The sequence below is a fragment of the Bombina bombina genome, chromosome 2 (genome assembly GCF_027579735.1).
Source record: "Bombina bombina isolate aBomBom1 chromosome 2, aBomBom1.pri, whole genome shotgun sequence".
Taxonomy (NCBI): Eukaryota; Metazoa; Chordata; class Amphibia; order Anura; family Bombinatoridae; genus Bombina; species Bombina bombina.
In genome coordinates this window covers 464,188,246-464,209,461 of record NC_069500.1, presented here as the reverse complement: position 1 = coordinate 464,209,461, position 21,216 = coordinate 464,188,246, and the positions used below count along the sequence as shown (strand labels likewise).

At 36.7% G+C, this 21,216-nt stretch overlaps 1 protein-coding gene across 1 annotated transcript in view; it reads left to right on the top strand.

The window, feature by feature from the left end:
* The window catches only part of MYO18B (myosin XVIIIB), a 1,229,288-nt gene that overhangs the window by 692,160 nt on the left and 515,912 nt on the right, over positions 1-21,216 (top strand). Inside the window, exon 30 of the mRNA XM_053702090.1 lies at positions 11,683-11,837. Coding sequence (XP_053558065.1) covers positions 11,683-11,837 — 155 coding nt within the window. The remainder of the gene's footprint in view (positions 1-11,682; positions 11,838-21,216) is intronic.

Genomic DNA, 21,216 nt, shown 5'->3' with positions numbered 1-21,216 from the left:
AGCTTTTGTACAGCTATGCTGCATCACTTTCAAGTGTGTCAACATTTGGGTATCATGGCCCTTTAAATACTCTAAATTCTTGCACATGCTCAGTAGGAGCTGGTGCCTCAGAAAGCATGGATATAAAAAAGATTGTGCACATTTTAATAAAGTAAATGAAAACTTTTTTTTAACTGCATGTTTATCTGAATTATGAAAGTTTCATTTTTGACTTTAGTTTCCATTTAAGGCCAATGAAGTGGACCACAATAACACAATATTGTATGCTTTCTTTCCAGTAAATATTGCAGTTACATCTTATGATAAGATAGACAATGCAAAGCATTATATACAAGCGCTTGCAGCTAGCAGTAGTGATTTTGAAAGGCATTTAACATTATTGATGAAATACAAATCATTTTCCAAAACCTTCAGAGACCAACTTAAATTACAAAGCTTGCCCAAGCCTGTATTATACCTGATTTATCTGAAATTTTCAATTCACATGAAGTATGTTAGGTTTCTCTCATAAGACAGCGCTGTAGGATTGTCTCAGATATATGTTCTTATTAATGCTCAAACTCCAGATTGAACCCAATAAAATATGATGCCATTAACGGTGCCTTTATGCAGGATTCTCAGTGGGTGTTTTTGCATGCATCATATTTCTCGTTTAAATTTCATCTGGAAGATAAATTATTCTCAGCACACAGAATGGCAGCTGCTGAGATTTCAGAGTGGGCAGGGAATGTTTCATAAGTTCATTACTAAACCCATATATCCCTATCTGAGTGGTTACTACAATTTATGTCTTGAATATCAATATTCACTGACAGAAATAGCCAATATTTTGACCATCTAACAGATGACAATATGTCCTTGAGTGCCACCGTCAGTTCCTGACACCCTGTGGGATAGTACAGGGTTAATACTTTAGTTATCAAGCTGTAGCATGCATTCATATCTGATGCATATTCTATATTTTCAGTAAGCTTTGTGTTCTCTATTATCTGTAGAATAGATAAGGAACTTTCTTTCTCTTAGTATAAAACATTTTTCAAACCGATTTAACTTGTAAAATAAATAATATGGAAACACATGTTAAGAGAATGTATTTGGTATTTTTGTAATTTAATCTAAACGTGATGAATACAACAAGGGTCACATCAAATAAACAGTAATAAAATACATTATAGTTCACAAAAGGAATTATTTTAATTGAATTTACATTAACTAAATATGTTGGAATAATAAATAACAGCTTTAAACATAGCCCATCAACATTTGTATAGTTGCTGTGTCTGTATAATCTGTAAGAGACAACTTGCTTGTTTTTTTATTACAATGCCATGAATGAAAATATTCCTTTGTTTAGGTTAATGTATAGCATTAGCAATTTTAAAATAGATTCCCAAAACTTAAGATTCCCTCGTAGGCTAAAATTTAAGAAAATAGGTTTTACCTTTTTGTAACCCCTATTTGATTCTTCTAAAAACCTCTTAAACCAGAGATAATGAGATGACATAGATTTGTGTAATCTGTAAAAATCATTCCCAATAGAACCAGGAGACCTCACCAAAAAGACTGTATAGGTAAAAGAAACAAACAAAATCCACATATCCTAAGGTTTTACCAACTTTAGGTGTCATAATCTATTTTTGTAGTAAGTTAGTACCCCTACATACATTTGATGAAGTCTTACCAAAGTACAGCAGGTCTGCAAATATCACCAAACTAGGAACAGATGGTAAATTTAGTCTACTCTATAGGGGCTGCGGAAGCACCTGGAACATGTGTTTCTTGTGACATTTAAAAGGAACAAAACAGTCCAATTTTGTACATAAATCAACAATTTGTACATAAATCAATATTATCACTATGTTAATGCTCTAATCCGTACAGAATAAGTGTTGAAAAAATGAAAGATGTAATCCTGGAAAGCAACCGGTATTTGTCTTATTTTTTAAATTCTCATAAAAACCAGAACCCCCTTTACATTTTTTATATACTATCAGATAATAGAATCCCAATTTCAAAAATCTCTTATATTGTATGACACTGTTATAATCTGTATTGCAAATAGTTTAAGTAATAAAGTTAGTGGAGTGTATCTCTTGTCAGTATTGCTTTACCATACCGATCTCCGGGACTTATTTTAATACCTCAAGCACTCCTTATAATATCATCTGCCTGTTCCCGGCAGTATCCTGTACGTGTACCTGTAACAGCCGGATGCTCTCTTGGGGTTCAGAAACCTCCTTACACTGCTTGAGCTGCTGCTGGATGCCAACACTATTCCCGGAGTATGTCTGTATTCCCCTATGGGCTGAGAAATTACTCAGCATGCATTCCTTGCAATCTCCAGGTCGAGGCATTGCTGCAATACCCTGAAAGCGACTGGAAGCGATCCCTTCAAGCGCTTGAAACCCTAGAGAACGTGCCATGCATGTCCTTGGTCCTTAACAACCGTTTTTTTGTAGGACGTGCCTGGTCATTAAGGGGTTAAAGGAACATGAAACCCAAACTTTTTCTTTCATGATTTAGATAGAGAATACAATTTTAAACAGCATTCCAATTTACTTCTATTATCTAATTTGCTTTATTATTTAGGTAATTTTTGTTGAAGAAATAGCAATGCACATGGGTGAGCAATCACATGAGGCTTCTATGTGCAGCTGCCAATCAGCAGCTACTGAGCCTATTTAGATATTCTTTTCAACAATGGATATCAAGACAATGAAGCAAAATAGATATTAGAAGTATATTAGAAAGCTGTTTAAAATTGCATGCTCGTTCTGAATCATGAAAGAAAAAAATAATCGGGTTCCATGTCCCTTTAATGTAACCAGTTTCATGCAAAGAAATATTTATATAGCTGCTTTTCATATAAATTAGATATTTTTGTTCAATGTTCCTTTAATGACATTTCATAGATATTTGTATCCTGATACATAGAAGTACTTTCATGTAAAAGTTGTATTTTGTGCTCTGCATTAAACAGTAAACATTGTGAATATTTAATACAGTCAGAGTACTATGTACTTTAAAACAGAAATGCTTATTAAGAGCCTAGAAACCATTACCAAAGCTTATATAACTTAGTTCTAATTTGCACCTAGAGAATTATAAAGCTTCAAACATACCATTCGTTCAGCAATAATACTTTTAAACAAGGTCATTTTCACCAATATAAATAAGAAAGATTTTAATACATTAAAATATAATTAAAATGCAACCTATTTTCGGAGAATGTGCAAAAGAAAACATCCTTTTTGGCTTCAGATGCTTATTCTCTAATTACAGGCCTCATTAACTCAACGTTTTGCTTATTTAATGCAACTCTATAATGACAATAGTTTTTCATTCTCACAATGAATACTAACTTCATGACCCAAAGCCTTATGGGATCATCTTAGTCTCTCTTTGGTTTTCTTATTAGTAACAAATTTCAATAATGTATTTTTTTTCATAGACTGCTCATTGCCCTTAATGATTTTTTCATATACACTTGCCCTAAAGGCTTGAACTATTTTTGTCCATCTTGGGCATATTGTTGTTATGTAATATTTAGTTTTTTTATGAACTGTAAATGTGTTGTATGTGTGAACTAAATTGCTTAAAGATTTAATATACAGTAAATAAATACTCAATGTAATGATATATTAAAAGGAAAGATAAGCCAGAGAACACTATATGAAAGTATATATTTTTTTAAATTATATTAGTTTGAATATAAATAAAAAAGTGTAAAGTTTTATTTTCTATAAAGTAATGGGCACCACCATGTTGAAACCTAGGCTTTCCTTATCTATTTTTTTTCTGCTGAGGACAATAAAAGACATAGCAATGGGATGTAGATTTGTTGGGCCTTTAAATTCTGATAGGTAAATTACTTTAACATTGGTATATTCCACACAGTCATTGTTTATGCACTTTATCTGTTTCTAAGTGTACTCAGCCGAAATTATTAGAATAAGAAATTTAGGGGTTGATTCCAATCTATCGTGCAATTTTTTTTTTTGGTGGGTTTTCATCAAAAAAGGTCACGTTTCATTTTGACGTGATACCATTGCTGCTTATTAAGTTCAACACCTTTAAAGCACTTGATAAAGTCCAGAAATTGGAATCTATTTATCAAGCCGTCAACCGCAAATATGCTGAAATTCCGCAGTGTATTTGTGGCAAACCTGATGCGCCTTAGTTATCAAACCCTACAAACCGGCAAAAGTAGAATTTGATGACGTAACATATGATCCACCGGACTCAGTCCGACACAGATCGATGCTTACGTCACTACAGATGTTCCGAACGCAAGTTCGGCACAATCTGACTACTTTTGGAAGTTATCAAATAACTACCAGGTACGCTCGGCACTATTTCGGCCCAGCGTACCTGGTTTTTAATCCGCCGCCCTAGAGGTGGCGGATGCCATAGGAATCAATGGGAGTCGGAAAGCAGCGAAAGCTTATGTTCGCTGCTGCCCGATATCCCATTGATTCCTATGGGAATGTTTACACCTAACACCCTAACATGTACCCCGAGTCTAAACACCCCTTATCTGCCCCCCTACACCGCCGCCACCTACTTTATACTTATTAAACCCTAATCTGTCGCCCCGACACCGCCGCCACCTAAATAAAAGTTATTAACCCCATCCCACCATTTCCGGACCCCGCCGCAACTAAATAAACTTATTAACCCCTAAAGCGCCGCTCCCGGAGACCACCGCCACCTACATTATACTTATTAACACCTAATCTTACGCCCCCTTCACCGCCGCCACCTACATTATATTTATTAACCCCTAATCTGCCCCATTACACCGCCGCCACCTACCTACATTTATTAACCCCTAATCTGCCGCCCCCAACGTCGCCAACACTATATTAAATTTATTAACCACTAAACCTAAGTCTAACCCTAACACCCCCTAACTTAAATATAATTTAAATATATCTAAATAAATATTACTATCATTAACTAAATAATTCATATTTAAAACTAAATGCTTACCTATAAAATAAACCCTAAGCTAGCTACAATATAACTAATAGTTACATTGTAGCTAGCTTAGGGTTTATTTTTATTTTACAGGCAACTTTGTATTTATTTTAACTAGGTAGAATAGTTATTAAATAGTTATTAACTATTTAATAACTTCCTAGTTAAAATAAAGACAAATATACCTGTAAAATAAAACCTAACCTATGTTACAATTACACCTAACACTACACTATAATTAAATTAATTCCCTAAACTAAATACAATTAAATACAATTAAAAAAATTGATCTAAAGTACTAAAAACAAACAAACACTAAATTACAGAAAATAATAAAATAATTACACGATTTTTAAACTAGTTACACCTAATCTAATCCCCCCCCAAAATAAAAAAAGCCCTACCCTACACTAGATTACAAATAGCCCTTAAAAGGGCCTTTTGCGGAGCATTGCCCCAAAGTAATCAGCTTTTTTACCTGTAAAAAAAAATTACAACCCCCCCAACATTAAAACCCACCACCCACGCAACCAACCCTACTCTAAAAACCACCCAATCCCCCATTAAAAAACCTAGCACTAACCCCTTGAAGATCACCCTACCTTGAGAAGTTTTCACCCAAACGGGCCGAAGTCCTCCACGAAGCCGGCAGAAGTGGTCCTCCAGACAGGCAGAAGTGGTCCTCTAGACGGGAAGAAGTCTTCATCCAGGCGACATCTTCTATTTTCATCCATCCGGTGCGGAGCGGCTCTATCTTCAAGACATCCAATGCGGAGCATCTTCTTCTTTCGACGTCTTCTTGCTGAATGAATGTTCCTTTAAATGACATCATCCAAGATGGCGTCCCTTGAATTCCGATTGGCTGATAGAATTCTATCAGCCAATCGGAATTAAGGTAGGAAAAATCCTATTGGCTGATGCAATCAGCCAATAGGATTGAAGTTCAATCCTATTGGCTGATGCAAGCTCACATTCTATTGTCTGATTGGAACAGCCAATAGAATGCGAGCTCAATCCTATTGGCTGATTGCATCAGCCAATAGGATTTTTCCTACCTTAATTCCGATTAGCTGATAAAATTCTCTCAGCCAATCGGAATTCAAGGGACGCCATCTTGGATGACGTCATTGAAAGGAACATTCATTCAGCAAGAAGATGTCAAAAGAAGAGGATGCTCTGTGTCGGATGTCTTGAAGATGGAGCCGCTCTGCGCCAGATGGATGAAGATAGAAGATGCCGTCTGAATGAAGACTTCTGCCCGTCTGAAGGACCACTTCTGCCCGTCTGGAGGACCACTTCTGCCGGCTTCGTGGAGGACTTCAGCCCAGTTGGGTGAAGACTTCTCAAGGTAGGGTGATCTTCAAGGGGTTAGTGTTCGTTTTTTTTTAAGGGGGGATTGGGTGGGTTTTAGAGTAGGGTTGGGTGTGTGGGTGGTGGGTTTTAATGTTGGGGGGGGTTGTAATTTTTTTTTTCCAGGTTAAAGAGCTGATTACTTTGGGGCAATGCCCCGCAAAAGGCCCTTTTAAGGGCTATTTGTAATTTAGTGTAGGGTAGGGCTTTTTTATTTTGGGGGGCTTTTTTATTTTGTTAGGGTGATTAGATTAGGTGTAATTAGTTTAAAAATCTTGTCATTATTTTATTATTTTCTGTAATTTTTTTAATTGTATTTAATTTTATTTAGTTTAGGGAATTAATTTAATTATAGTGTAGTGTTAGGTGTAATTGTAACTTAGGTTTTATTTTGCAGGTAAATTTATCTTTATTTTAACTAGGTAGTTATTAAATAGTTAATAACTATTTAATAACTATTGTACCTAGTTAAAATAAATACAAACTTGCCTGTAAAATAAAAATAAACCCTAAGCTAGCTACAATGTAACTATTAGTTATATTGTAGCTAACTTAGGGTTTATTTTATAGGTAAGTATTTAGTTTTAAATAGGAATCATGTAGTTAAAGGGACAGTCAACACCAACATTTTTCTTATTTAAAAAGATAGATAATCCCTTTATTACCCATTCCCCGTTTTTGCATAACCAACACAGTTATATTAATATACTTTTTACCTCTGTGATTACCTTGTATCTAAGCCTTTGCAGACAACCTCCTTATCTAAGTGCCTTTGACAGACATGCAGTGTAGTCAATCAGTGAAGACTCCTAAATAACTTCACGGGAGTGAGCCCAATGTTATCTATATGACACATGTGAACTAGCACAGTCTAACTGTGAAAAACTTTCGAAATGCTCTGAGCTAGGAGGTGGTTTTCAACGGTTTAGAAATCAGTTTGAGCCTAGCTAGGTTTAGCTTTTCAAAAATACCACCAAGGGAACAAAGCAAATTTGATGATAAAAGTAAATTGGAAAGTTGTTTAAAATTGCATGCCCTATCTGAATCATGAAAGTTTAGTTTTGACTTTACTGTCCCTTTAATGAAAGTAATATTTATTTAGATTTATTTAAATTATATTTAAGTTAGGGTGTGTTAGGGTTAGGGTTAGACTTAAGTTTAGTGGTTAATAAATTTAATATAGTGTCGGCGATGTTGGGGGCGGCAGATTAGAGGTTAATAAATGTAGGTAGGTGGCGGCAGTGTAGGGGGGGCAGATTAGGGGTTAATAATATAATGTAGCTGGCGGAGGTGTAGGGGGCGGCAGATTAGGGGTTAATAAGTATAATGTACGTGGCGGTGGGCTCTGGGAGCGGCAGTTTAGGGATTAATAATTGTATTTAGTTGCGGCGGGGTCCGGGAGCGGCATTTTAGGGGTTAATACATTTATTAGAGTTGCGGGGGGTCCGGGAGCGGCGGTTTAGGAGCTAAACACTTTATTAGAGTTGCGGTGGGCTCCGGGAGTGGCGGGATAGGGGGTAAACAGTATAGTATGGTGTGGGTGTTTAGTGACAGGGTACCAAGAAAGCTGTAAAAAAGCTGAAGAGCAGCAAGATCAATGACTGTTAGTTAACAACAGTCCGCTGCTCATCGCTCCGTACTTGGTGCGCGGCTTTTTGACAGCTTTTTTGATAATTATGGAGAACGTATTCAGGTCCGCAGCAGCAATGTTAGGCGATCTTAGGCGAGAGTATTGGTGCCGGCGAATGAAAGAAAGTCGACGCTTTGATAAATAGATGCCATAGTCTTTATGGTCTTTTTATGCAAGTGTTTCAGACAATTTTGAATAATTATATTATGTTACACATGTGCAAGACACCCTGAAAGGGCCACAGACAACATTTTGCTGGTGTATTTTTATACATGGTAGATTCATTAAAACTCTATTCATCTTTTCTATTGTATAGTCTGTCTGCAGTGGGCAGGCCACACATTTTCTTATGCATATGTATTTAATACGTGCAATCACATATAATTAATGGGATCTGCAGGAAAAGTGAGAAAATGGAATTCATGATCACATCTATAAAAGGTGTGTTTCTAATGCACACTCATATTCCCATAATTGTCAGTTTCAGTACTGTTGTCTTATTAATGGCATTTCAATCAGAATTGTATCTTTGTGACCAGAATTTTATCATTTGCCGCTTCGTCTTGTTTGTTGGTGAGATTGTGGGTTTTTAAAAAAGTGCAACAATAGTGTTTTTTTTTTTTTTTTAAAAAGTATATTAATCCTAAATTTGTGTTGCCATCTTCTTATAGTAATAGAAATTGTGTAAAGACAAACCCCATTCTGGACAGTGTGTTTTTTTAGGTTTGGCCAAAAAATTTGGCTATATTATTGCAAAGGAGGAAACCTCCTACTTAATGGTTTTGATGATTTACAGTATGAGAACTGTTAAAATCCAGCAGTGTTAGAAGATGAGATAGTTTGCAGCCCCTTTCTTCCAATATAAACAAATTTCCTGTAGTGCTCTTCATGATTTAAAAATGTAAATCTCGCCAAACAAGAAGACTGTGCTCAGTTTTACCCATCATGCCTATTTACAAATGACATTAAGATTGTTTACCTGTTATCAGGATGGTTTTGCATTACAATAGGTTAATCTCACATGTAAATGATGACTGCCCTTACATACTGCACAAAGGGGTTAATGTAAAATAACTATAATGTAGCCTTAAGAGGCGTGAAACAGCCATTGTATATGTCAGTTGCAGTTGGATTCCATGTTATACTCCTGATAAAAACATAACAAAGCAAAAATCAAACAAGTACATAACAACCAAAAACATTTTTTTAGGAACTTATCGAGTGAAAACTTGTTTGTGGCTGTGGGTTTTTAGTGGCTGAATCCATTTTGAACTGCAATCACAAAAAAGCTTATTGTATAGGCCGAAACCTTATTGTTGACAGCCAATATTGGGAAAGGTGGAATCAACCCCTAAGATTTCAAAATGGGGGCAACCGTTACTTTGTAGAAACTCAGGACAATTAGAAAACTCACAATTTTCAAAGTTAAACTATAGGAAAATGAGACAAAATCAGTAATAAAAATATATTTCTATGTTTTTTTTACTACACATAGTTAAACATTTTGGCCAAGATTACAAGTGAGGCGCTACTGATAGTGCAGATTAGCATGACATCTAGTATTATAAGTCCATGGCAAAACATAATTACAAGAGAATGTTTAGCAGTAAACATCTCTCAAATTTGTGAGTTATGTGTTGCGCTTGAGCACAACACATAACAATGCTAAAAAACGTAGCACTATTTAAGACCTGAAGTAAATTGTTAGGGCTACAATAAAACACATGTAAAATATATTAAAATGAAGTATTACTGATATATAGCTCCCTAGGTAAACATTGCATTTTAAATAACCCCTGAGAGCACTGCTCGTTACATATCACTTTATAAATCCAGTGAGTGTGAGTCATCTGCCCTGATACTATGGTGTTTATGTGGCATCTTTATAACTGTAACTATATTGAGGTCATACTGGCTACAAAATGTATATTTATTACACATTTCTACAAGAATCAGGGTTTGGATGACAAATGATATTCATGTTTAGCAATTATATTTTTTTAATGATGTCTGATGGAATTATACATTTTAATCCCTCTGCCCTGTATAAAGAAAAATAAGGTGTAGGTGTAATGACCCCAAAATAAGGGCCACTTTCACAGAATGGCCCTTGTTTCCGCACGAGCCTTTAGGCTCGCCGGAAACAGCAGTTATGAAGCAGCGGTCTAAAGACTCCATAACTTGTCCGCTGCCTCTGAGGCTGCGGTCTTCAATCCGCCCGATCCTATACGATCGGGCTGATTGACACCCCCTGCCGCGAATCTGCAGGGGGTGGTATTGCACAAGCAGTTCTGCTGTCGGTATTCAGCGATGTCTGTCGGACATGATACGCTACAGCTGCAGCGTGAGAGAGAAAAAGAGGGTGAGTGAACATGTCTGTGTGTGTGAGAAGGATAGAGGGGGAGTGTATATGTCTGCGTGTGTAAGAGAGAGATAAATACATAAATAAAACACAAAAAGCCTGCTGTGTACAAAATATGTACAGAGATGTGAAAAACACTGTATCTTTCCTAAGATATGGTGAGTCCACGGCTTGAGTAATTACTGTTTGGAACATCACTCCTGGCCAGCAGGAGGAGGCAAAGAGCACCACAGTTAAACTGAGTATCACTCCCTTACCCACAACCCCCAGTCATTCTCTTTGCCTTCGATGCATGGAGGAGGTGAAGTTTATGTGTCTAAAGAAAAATTATGATTTCATCTACAAGCGAGTTAGCCGTAGTGGTGGCTTTAAAGCAGTTAGGAACTTGTAAAGAGGTACTTACTGCATTTTCCTAACAATTGCTACCCTAGTTTAGAAAGCCAAAGTTGGCTATTCTGTTCTTTCTTTTTCAAAGGTCTCTGTGCTAAAAACAAGGTTCTAGAATTTTTATTGTTGATGTGTGGGTGCTGAATAAACTTATCTTTTGTTTTCAAATCTGGGGTCTGTCACTGTCCAGCAATACATCTTCAGGTTTTTTTTTTTCTGTCAGCAAGAAGAAAAACCGTGATTTTCAGTTACTGTTTAGATGTTTAAAGTGTTTGGCTGCGGTTCTCCATGTCTGTTTTAGGGGCACTAAGAATTTTGCTTGACAACTTGTTTACCCTATGCGGTGTAGCCATAATTACACAGGCTATACTTTGTTGCTGAATTTTATATTGTATTTGTATATATCTATTTGTCTCTTTCATGCAGTCGATTTTAATAGGAGCTCTAAAAATTGAATTCACATGAATAGCACAATTTCGATAATTGAAATAAGACAAAGCGTTTAAACAGATAATTTAGTTATTTAACAGTTTTTTGTTGTGTATTCTGCAGCTTATTAATGTTATCATTATGCACCTTTTTCATTTGCCTATTGTAAGAAAAGTTCAGTGTTTAATGTTCATGAAATGACTTTATGCAAAAGCATATACGGAATAAAATGCATGAGCGCTTACTAAGATTTATAGATTGCAATGACAATATTCTATTGGATCCTGCCAGTATATTCTGAATGCATAAAACTCCGTTATTTCCATAATCATTGCTTTGGCTGGTGACTGATTTACAAAGGATGTTTTCTGGTGCTTGTTTCCATCTCAGATGGCAATAAAGCTAGAAATATGAATAGTACAGTTGCTTTGGGGTTATCTGTCCATTAAAAAGCAATTTCTGCCTGTAAAATTGTGTGCTACAGAGCATAAATCAGAGGCTAAAATTGTGGGTATTATTCACCTATTATCTGTTTGTTCCACAGCTCAGTGATTTGCAGGGTGCATATGAAAATGCCAGGCGGACAGCTCAACAATCAATGAGGAAGTGCAAACACTTGACCTCCGACCTTGAGGACACAAGGGTGCTAATGGAAAACCAGCAGATCCGTAACCATGAGCTGGAGAAAAGACAGAGGAAGTAAGGAGAAATCAAAGAGGCCTCTTGAAAAGCATGCAGTGTCTTAAGCTTTTGTCTGCCTTTGCTAACCATGCATGCATAAGCTCAAGCCTAATTCGCTATGAGCCCCACTGACAATCTAAATGGAATTTGCACTAATAAGCTTAACACTGGTTTCTGTCTCATATAGAGACACATTTTATTTCAAATGTATTTAGCATCTATCCACCTTGAAATGTGTCTTTAGAAAGACATTAAACACAACATTAAAATGTTTAATCATTCATAGTAAAATAACTATGCAATGTACTTTAAAGGGAGATGATAGTCAATACTGAAATGGGCTTAAGTGCATTCCAGTTTTGAATAGAAGAATATTTGCAAATATTTGAACTAGCAAAAATGCTTCCAGTAAAAGTAATATGCTGTGAGTGCTAAGGAAACCTGCATTCAAACACTGCAACTACTCTTACAGTTGATAGGGTCTATCCTGTCAGCATGATTTATTTATCATTTGCATCTTTCAAATACAACATAAAAACACCACTATACAGATAATATCTTAGTAAAACACTAAGGGCTCCATGTACTAACAGGAAGACGAACAGCTTCTCAACATACAAAGCTGTACGCCCGCCTTCGCTACATACGGGCAGCAGATCTGTTGATCCTCTGGCCCGTATGTATCATTACACACTCATCGCAGTGTGTAATGCCCGCCCCTTTATTCGTGCGTCTGAAGGGGCTGTCAATCACCGAGAGCGAGCGGGCTCTCTGTGATTTTCCCTCACTACCTCAGAGGTGGGGTAGGGTGTAAGAAGCAGCGGTGTAATGACCGCTGCTTCTTATATTGTGGGAAGCAGGCTTGCATATGCGAACCTGCCCCGCAAGGACTCCAGGACAGTGCTCGCTGCTTTGTACATGGAGCCCTAAATCACCTTTAATGTGACATGAAACCCAACATTTTTCTTTCATGATTCTGATAGCGTATATCATTTTAAATAACTTTTAATTTTATGTATGTTATCACATTTGCTTCATTCTCTTGGTTTCATTTGTTCAAAGAGTAACTATTCACTACTGGAAGCTAGATGAACGCATTTAGGGCCAGATTACGAGTAGAGAGCAAATATTTGCGCGCAAGCGATAAGGCGTTTATCATGGTGTTTGCGCTCCTTGGGATTATTGCTCGTATTATGAGTTGAAAGTAAACATGATTGCTTAAGCACAATTGTGATTTACTCTAGAATGATTACCGCAACTTCAAAGCTCCGGTTAACTGTTTTGAGAAACCAAAAAAGTTGCACAAAATACATCAAAAATACATTACAAAGTACAGTTACACACATAATAACACCATCTAATACAAATTATTAAAAAAAAATATTGCACACAAAAGTTATAAAGGCTCAAAGATATGAGGTCTCAGGTGTTAGAAAAAAAGGCAGGTAAAGGGATTTAACATAGTTATACACACATATACATGTCTATATATGCGTATATATGTATATATGTCTAAATATGTATACAAATGTATTTATATGTTTATATATGTATTTACAGACATATATACACATATAAACACATAAATACATATCTATACATATATGGACTTATATATATATATAAGTGCATTGGAGCCCTTTGCTGTTAAGTAGATAAAAACATGTCAAATATGTTTATGAAAATGTATTCATATTAGATAAAGTGTTATACTATGTATTTACTGCAATTAGTTCACATTCCAATGTTCTGCACATAGCAGAATATGTTCTAAGTATTTGTAAATAGATATTCCTCTATATATTTGTATATATCTATAACTATATATATATATATCTATATCTATATATACTGTGTATATATATATATATATATATATATATATATATATATATATATATATATATATATATATATATATATATATATATATATATATATATTATATTAGACAATCCCGCAATTCCGCATCTCCAGACCAAAAAGAAAGAAATAGTTTAAAATAATCCAAAAGTATAAATTACAGGCCTGTAACCAGGTTAAAACTAACAGCCAAACATGTTTTGGGCCAAGTCTCAACCATTGTTCACTCGCATAATGATATATATATATATATATATATATATATAGGTATAACTATATATTGTACAAACAAAACATCAGATATATGTAGAAATATGTATTTATGAATAAATAGAACATATTCTTCTGTGTGAAGAACATTGGAATGTGAAATATTAATATTTTCATGTCGGTTAGCGCACTTGAGAATATGCACTCGGGTTTGCGCAAGAGCAAAAACAGTTTACTTTTAACTCATAATACCAGCACAACCCGGGTGAGCACAAAAAGCTTACTTCTAGCGCAATTAACGCTTGAGCGGGAGCGTTAATTAGCTCTCCACTTGTAATCTGGCCATAAGTAAGCTTAACTTTCATAGTGCGTTGCTGCTCATGAGCCTACCTAGGCTTAGCTTTTCAACAAAGGATACCAAGAGAAAGAATCAAGTTGCTTTAAATTGCATGCTTTATCTGAATCATGAAAGTTTAATTTAGATTTTTACTATCCCTTTAATAATCTTATGCTTGCACACTTACATGTATAACCTCAATAATGTTTGACGTATTGAGCAAGAATTGAGTGCTGCACACTCGTACAGTACCTCTATGCTTAGGTGTAATAGTTTGGGCTCCATCATTCAATTAATTAATCTCCTTTAAGGGACATGAAATTTAAAATGCTTCTTTCATGATTCAGATAGAGCAGGCATCAACTTTCCAATTTACTACTAATAATAAATGTGCTTCATTCTCTTGCTATCCTTTGTTGAAGAAGCAGCATTGCAGTACTGGGTGCTAGCTGAACAAATCTGATGATCCAATGACAAGAGTCATATATGTGCAGCCACCAATCAACATCGATCTCCCAGTTGTGCATTGCTGCTCCTGAACCTACCTAGGATACCTAGATAATGAAGCAAATTAGATAAAAGAAGTAACTTAGAAAGTTGTTTAAAATTGCATGTTCTATCTGAATCTTTATTGTTAATTTTGACTTTACTGTCCCTTTAAGATGACTATAATATCTACTTCAATGGAATAGCATTTAGATTTGGTTCATATCTTGGCTTAACTCTTTTGTGTTTATGGAACTTGCATCAGATGGTCTAAAAGCAGTTTTGTCACCAATAATATCAAGTTACAGTGTGATGGTATCTCCATACAGACCAAATTTAGGTGAATAAAAGCTACAGTATATTATTTGCTTATATTCTGATTGCTACTGGTATTTTTCTACCAGATTATAATTTCTTGACCATCCCCATACTGATAGTATTGTTCTACCACAATATAGTGGTATTGTTCTACCAGATAGTATTGTTGTGCCAGATTATAATGGTAGTGTTCTACCAGATGGTATTGTTCTACTAGATTATAATGTCTTCAACATCCCCATACAGATAGTATTGTTATACTAGATTATAATGATATTGTTTTACCAGATTATAATGGTATTGTTCAACTAGATTAGAATTTCTTCAACATCCCCATACTGATGGCATTGTTCTAACAGATTATAATGGTATTGTTCTACCAGATTATAATGGTATTCTTCTACAAAATGGTATTGTTCTACCAGATTATAATTTCTTCAACATTCCCATATGGATGGTAAATTACTATCAGATTATAATGGTATTGTTCTTCCCTATAGTATTGTTCTACCGGATTCTAATGGCATTGCTCGACCAGATTATAATGGTATTGTTCTACCAGATTATAATTGCATTGTTCTACCAGATTTTAATGGTATTGCTGTACCAAATTATAATTTCTTCAACATCCCCATACAGATGGTATTGTTCTACCAAATTATAATGGTATTTTTCTACTAGATGGTATTGTTCTAACACATTACAATGACATTGTTCTACTAGATGGTATTGTTCTACTAGATTATAATTTCTTCATCATCCCCATACGGTTTTTACTTATTTTGAGACTAGTGTTGCATATGCTATGATCAGTGAAGACAGAAGTTACAGTTGTAGTTTGGGCATTATTTTTAGGGTATGGCAGCAACCACGTGGATCTGGAGAGAAGCTGTATATTTGATTAATAATTTAGAGCTATTGATTGGAATAGATGTATCTCCCTGCACCTTTCACCTCAGACTACTCTATGATTTTTACTGCATCCCCTCTTCTCCCTGTTCCCTGAGTCAGAGCCTTTTATTCTACCATTTTAAATATCCTGTGTTGTAAGATATAATTAAAGTTTATCATATCGATCAGTTTAGCTATAGACCTCAAAAAGAGAGGAAAGTCATTGAAAACACAGCTTTTTAAAATGCATTGTCAGCCTAATAAGAAGGTACTATTAGTTACTGGCATTTGGAGTGACAATTTGAATATCATTCTGAGTCTAGTTTGTAGCTTTTTGCCTAATTATATCTTAGTATTTTTAAAGCAACATGTGTTGCAAGGAAAAGGACACTGCAACCAGTTTGCAAGTAAAAACAGACTTTAAGTCTGTTAAGTCTGTACAAATTAATAGGGTACAGCTAGGCTCAAGGAGGGAGCCAGAAACAGAAAAACAATCCGACACGTTTCCTGCCCGTAGGGACTATGCATAATACAACATTCAGCTCTTTTAAAGGCTTAACCTAGTTAGCGTGAGTGGGAACACTTGGTTGCATTTCTTAAAGGTATAGAACTTCTAACTGCAACAATCCACAAAAGTATTGCCATGTAGTATTTCAATATGAGTAAAAACGTAATAATCATCCTATATAATAAAAGGCCAAGTGTGTTTGTCCGAAGCTGTCATGCACAGTAGAGACTGTGCGCAAGGACAAACATACCTGGCCTTCCAACTGACCTGGCATCTGTCATGTGGTGGAGTGGTCGTGCTCGGGTGGGTGTAATGTGGGCATGACCAGACACAATGTGGGTGTGGCTGGGCGGGGCCTGGTGGGACGCGGACAAGGTCGAATGTGGCTGGGCGGGGCCAGATGCCATGGCCAACTACCGTGAGAGACAGAGAGCTCTAAAGAGGGGGGATAGAGATAGCAGAATAAGGGGTATAAAGAGATGGAGAGAGACAGCAAAAGAGAGGGGGAGAGTGCAAAAGAGAGGGGGGAAGACAGAGAGCAAAAGAGAGGAAGAGAGACAGCAAAAGAGAGAGGGGAGAGAGAGAGCTGAAGAGGGGCAGAGAGAGAGAGCAAACGAGGTGGAGAGAGAGCAAAAGAGAGGAAGAGAGACAGCAAAAGAGAGAGGGGAGAGAGAGCAGAAGAGAGACAGCAAAAGAGAGACTGGAGAGAGAGAGCAGAAGAGGGGAAGAGAAAGAGAGCAAAAGTGAGGGTGGAGAGAGATAGAGCAAAAAGAGGTTGGAGAGAGAGCAAAAGAGAGGGGGAGAGAAAAAAAGAGAGGGAGAGATACAGTAAGAGAGAGGGGGAGAGAGAGCAAAAGAGAGGGGGAGATAGAGAGCACAAAGTGAGGGGGAGAGAGCGCAAAAGAGAGTGGGAGAGAGAGCAACAGAGAGGGAGAGAGACAGCAAAAGAGAGAGAGAGAGCAAAAGAGAGAGGGGAGAGAGAGCAAAAGAGAGTGGAAAGAGAGAGAGAGAAAAAGAGAGGGGGAGAGAGCATAAGAGAGGGGGGGGGGAGAGAGAGCAAAAGAGGGGGGATAGAGAGAGCAAAAGAGAGGGGGGGAGAGAGAGCAAAAGAAAGGGGAGAGAGTAAAAGAGAGAGAGCATGCAAAAGAGAGGGGAGAGAGAGCAAAAGAGAGGGGGGAGAGAGCAAAAGAGAGGGAGAGATACAGCAAAAGAGAGGGGATAGAGAGAGAAAAAGAAAGGGGAGAGAGTAAAAGAGAGAGGGGACGGAGAGAACGAAAGAGAGGGGGAGATAGAGAACGCAAAAGAGAGGGGGAGAGAGCGCAAAAGAGAGGGGGAGAGAGCGCAAAAGAGAGGGGGAGAGAGACAGCAAAAGAGAGGAGAGAGAGAGCAAACGAGAGGGGGGAAGAGAGAGAGCAAAAGAGAGGGAGAGAGACAGCAAAAGAGGGGGAGAGAGAGCTAAAGAGAGGGGGGAGAGAGAGAGCAAAAGAGAGGGGGAGAAAGAGAGAGAAAAGAGAGGGGGTGAGAGAGAGCAAAAGAGAGGGGTAAGAGAGAGAGCAAAAGAGAGGGGGGAGAGAGAACAAAACAGAGGGGAGAGAAAGAGAGAGCAAAAGAGAGGGGGGATAGAGAGAGAGCAACGAGTGGGACCGCTGTACTGCAAAAAATGGGCTTTAGGACTAGTATTGTATATATATCTTGTATCTCTCTGAACAGTACATGACAAATTTGCAGACCATAGTAATGGAAATTCCCTGACAAAACGGCCGCTAATGTAATAGTTCTATCTAGCATTTATTTAGTGTTTAATGTCCCTTTAAAGCTGTACCCCATGAAACCAATAATAAAGAAGGATTCATTTTTAATGTTGGCATTTTGAGATCTATAAGTTGGTTTACTGTAAACGTTTGGACACTCAGGTACAAAAACATTAGCCATTGCTGCCCCCAAATATTTCTGTGGCTAAGATTAAGTTTTAGATTAATCTCTTAATGAAATACATTTTGTTTACTTATTAGATGTAAATCACTGGAGCTAATTATAATTGGACCAACAAATGTTATAGGTACAATGGAACTAAGTCAACAATTTAACATGTAGTACAAGTACCATGACTATAAATATACAGTACAAAAATGTATGCATTCTGCAGTTTTTGATTCTATTGTTATAGAGTTATTTTCTGCAAGATATGGGTTTCTCCTATGGGTTTATTAAATCTAGGCCAATGATTGTATTTTCTAGAATGTAAGGCTAAGTACCCATTAGACATTCCCAACTATATCTAGAGGACTAGAGAGCTGGAAGTTAAGATCAAGCCATTGTCACTTTTAATTAAAAATATAAACATTATAACTGTAAAAAAAAAAATAGATTTTTCACAAAGTCAACCTTCAAATGGTCTTGGCAATTGAAATCCTAATAAAAACCCCATACAGACAAGAGGTGAAAACACAACTACTCCCTTGCAGAGAATTTAACAAGGCTACGCTCTGCAAAAAAAAAAAATCGGACTTCCTAGGGCATCAACCCAAGGGCATCACTTAAAGGGACAGTATACACTAATTTTCATTTAACTGCATGTAATAGACACTACTATAAAAAATTTTTTTAAAAAAAGGTAGCTGAAACACACACTGCAAGTGGGAAAAACAGACACTCACCCTCCTTTGCATATGAAACGATTCTTTACACAAACAGGAGCAAGCTGGAGTAGATAAACATTGGTATTCTCCTAAAACTTTGGGACTTGGTTAGGTGTCTAAAAATCAGAGCAATGTTATTAAAAAATAAGCAAATCTATACATTTAAAAAAAAACAAAAAAAAAAAACCTTTACGGACTTTATAAATTGATCATTTACAAACCATTTATGCAAAGAAAAATCTAGTGTATAATGTCCCTTTAAGAACATTGCCTCACCTATTAGCCCTACTGTCACTCCATAGGATCGCTGCACATTTAAAAGGGGCCATGACCCCCTGCCGCTAGTGGATACGGAACAATCCAATCCATAAGGTGAAATTAGCCATACACCAAATTATCCTGGCAAGTGAAAAATTACCAGCTGTGGATTTACCAAGATTATTTCCTTTAACACAGCCTCAAATGACTACCAAAAATCCCAAGGAAGACATAATGACTTCAGAGTCAACAACAGAAGCATCTAGAAAACAAAACATAAGGGAGGGTGGGACAATCCCAGCACAGGTTCCGGAAAAGAAAGTGGTAGAGCAAAAGGTTTCTGGCTATAAATAAGGGGAGCTTAGTCTCAGCCCCCAGATTTGTAACATTGCTGTATAATCCCATACACACTTTTTCCATATTTCTTTGAGTAAACTAATCCAAGGAAGGATTTAAAAAAATACAGTTTCTTTCATGTAATTGGCAAGAGTCCATGAGCTAGTGACGTATAGGATATACAATCCTACCAGGAGGGGCAAAGTTTCCCAAACCTCAAAATGCCTATAAATACACCCCTCACCACACCCACAATTCAGTTTTACAAACTTTGCCTCCTATGGAGGTGGTGAAGAAAGTTTGTGCTTAGATTCTACGTTGATATGCGCTTTTCAGCATTTTGAAGCCTGATTCCTCACAGAGTACAGCAAATGTCAGAGGGATGTGAAGTGAGTATCACCTATTGAATGCAATGGTTTTCCTCACGGGAGATCTATTTCATAGGTTCTCTGTTATCGGTCGTAGAGATTCATCTCCTACCTCCCTTATTCAGATCGACGATATTCTCTCATATTCCATTACCTCTACTGATAACTGTTTCAGTACTGGTTTGGCTATCTGCTATATGTGGATGGGTGTCTTTTGGTAAGTATGTTTTCATTACTTAAGACACTCTCAGATATGGTTTGGCACTTTATGTATTAATATAAAGTTCTAAATATATGTATTGTACTTATATTTGCCATGAGTCAGGTTTATGTATATTTCTTTTTGCAGACTGTCAGTTTCATATTTGGGAAAAGCAAAATGCGGGCAAAATTAGGCTCGCGAGGGCGCAAAATGCCGAAGTTTATTGCGTCATTCTTGGCGTGAGAATTATTTTGGCGTGACATTACGTCCGATGACGCAAATTTGACATTTCCAGCGTCTTAGTTGATGCCGAGTTCCTTGCTCAAGGTTGCTTCGTCAATGACGCGAGTGTATAATTTCCAGATGTTGTTAGCGGTTACGTTGTGCGTCATACTTGGCGGCAAATAATTTCATTATTTAAAACCCCATTCCTATGTGCCTCTTGCCTTTTTTATGTTAGAGGGCTATGCTGTTTGCATTTTTTTAACATTCCTGAAACTGCCATATAAGGAAATTGATAATTTTGCTTTATATGTTGTTTTTTTCTCTGTTTTTTCTCAATCTGATCCTGTCTCAGAAACCACTGTTGGAACCCTGCTGCCTGATAACAGTTCTACCAAAGCTAAGTGCATTTGTTATAAATTTGTGGAGATTATATCTCCAGCTGTGGTATGTAATAGTTGTCATGATAAACTTTTACATGCAGAGAATGTGTCCATCAGTAATAGTACTATGCCTGTTGTTTCTTCAACATCTAATGTACAAGATATACCTGTGAATATAAAAGATTTTATTGCTGATGCAATTCAGAAGGCTTTGTCTGCCATTCCACCTCCTAATAAATGTAAAAGGTCTTTTAAAACTTCTCATAAAGTTCATGAAACTTCTAATGACCGACAACATACTGAATTATCCTCATCTGATGAGGATCTATCTGATTCAGAAGATCCTTCCTCAGATATTGACACTGACAAATCTACT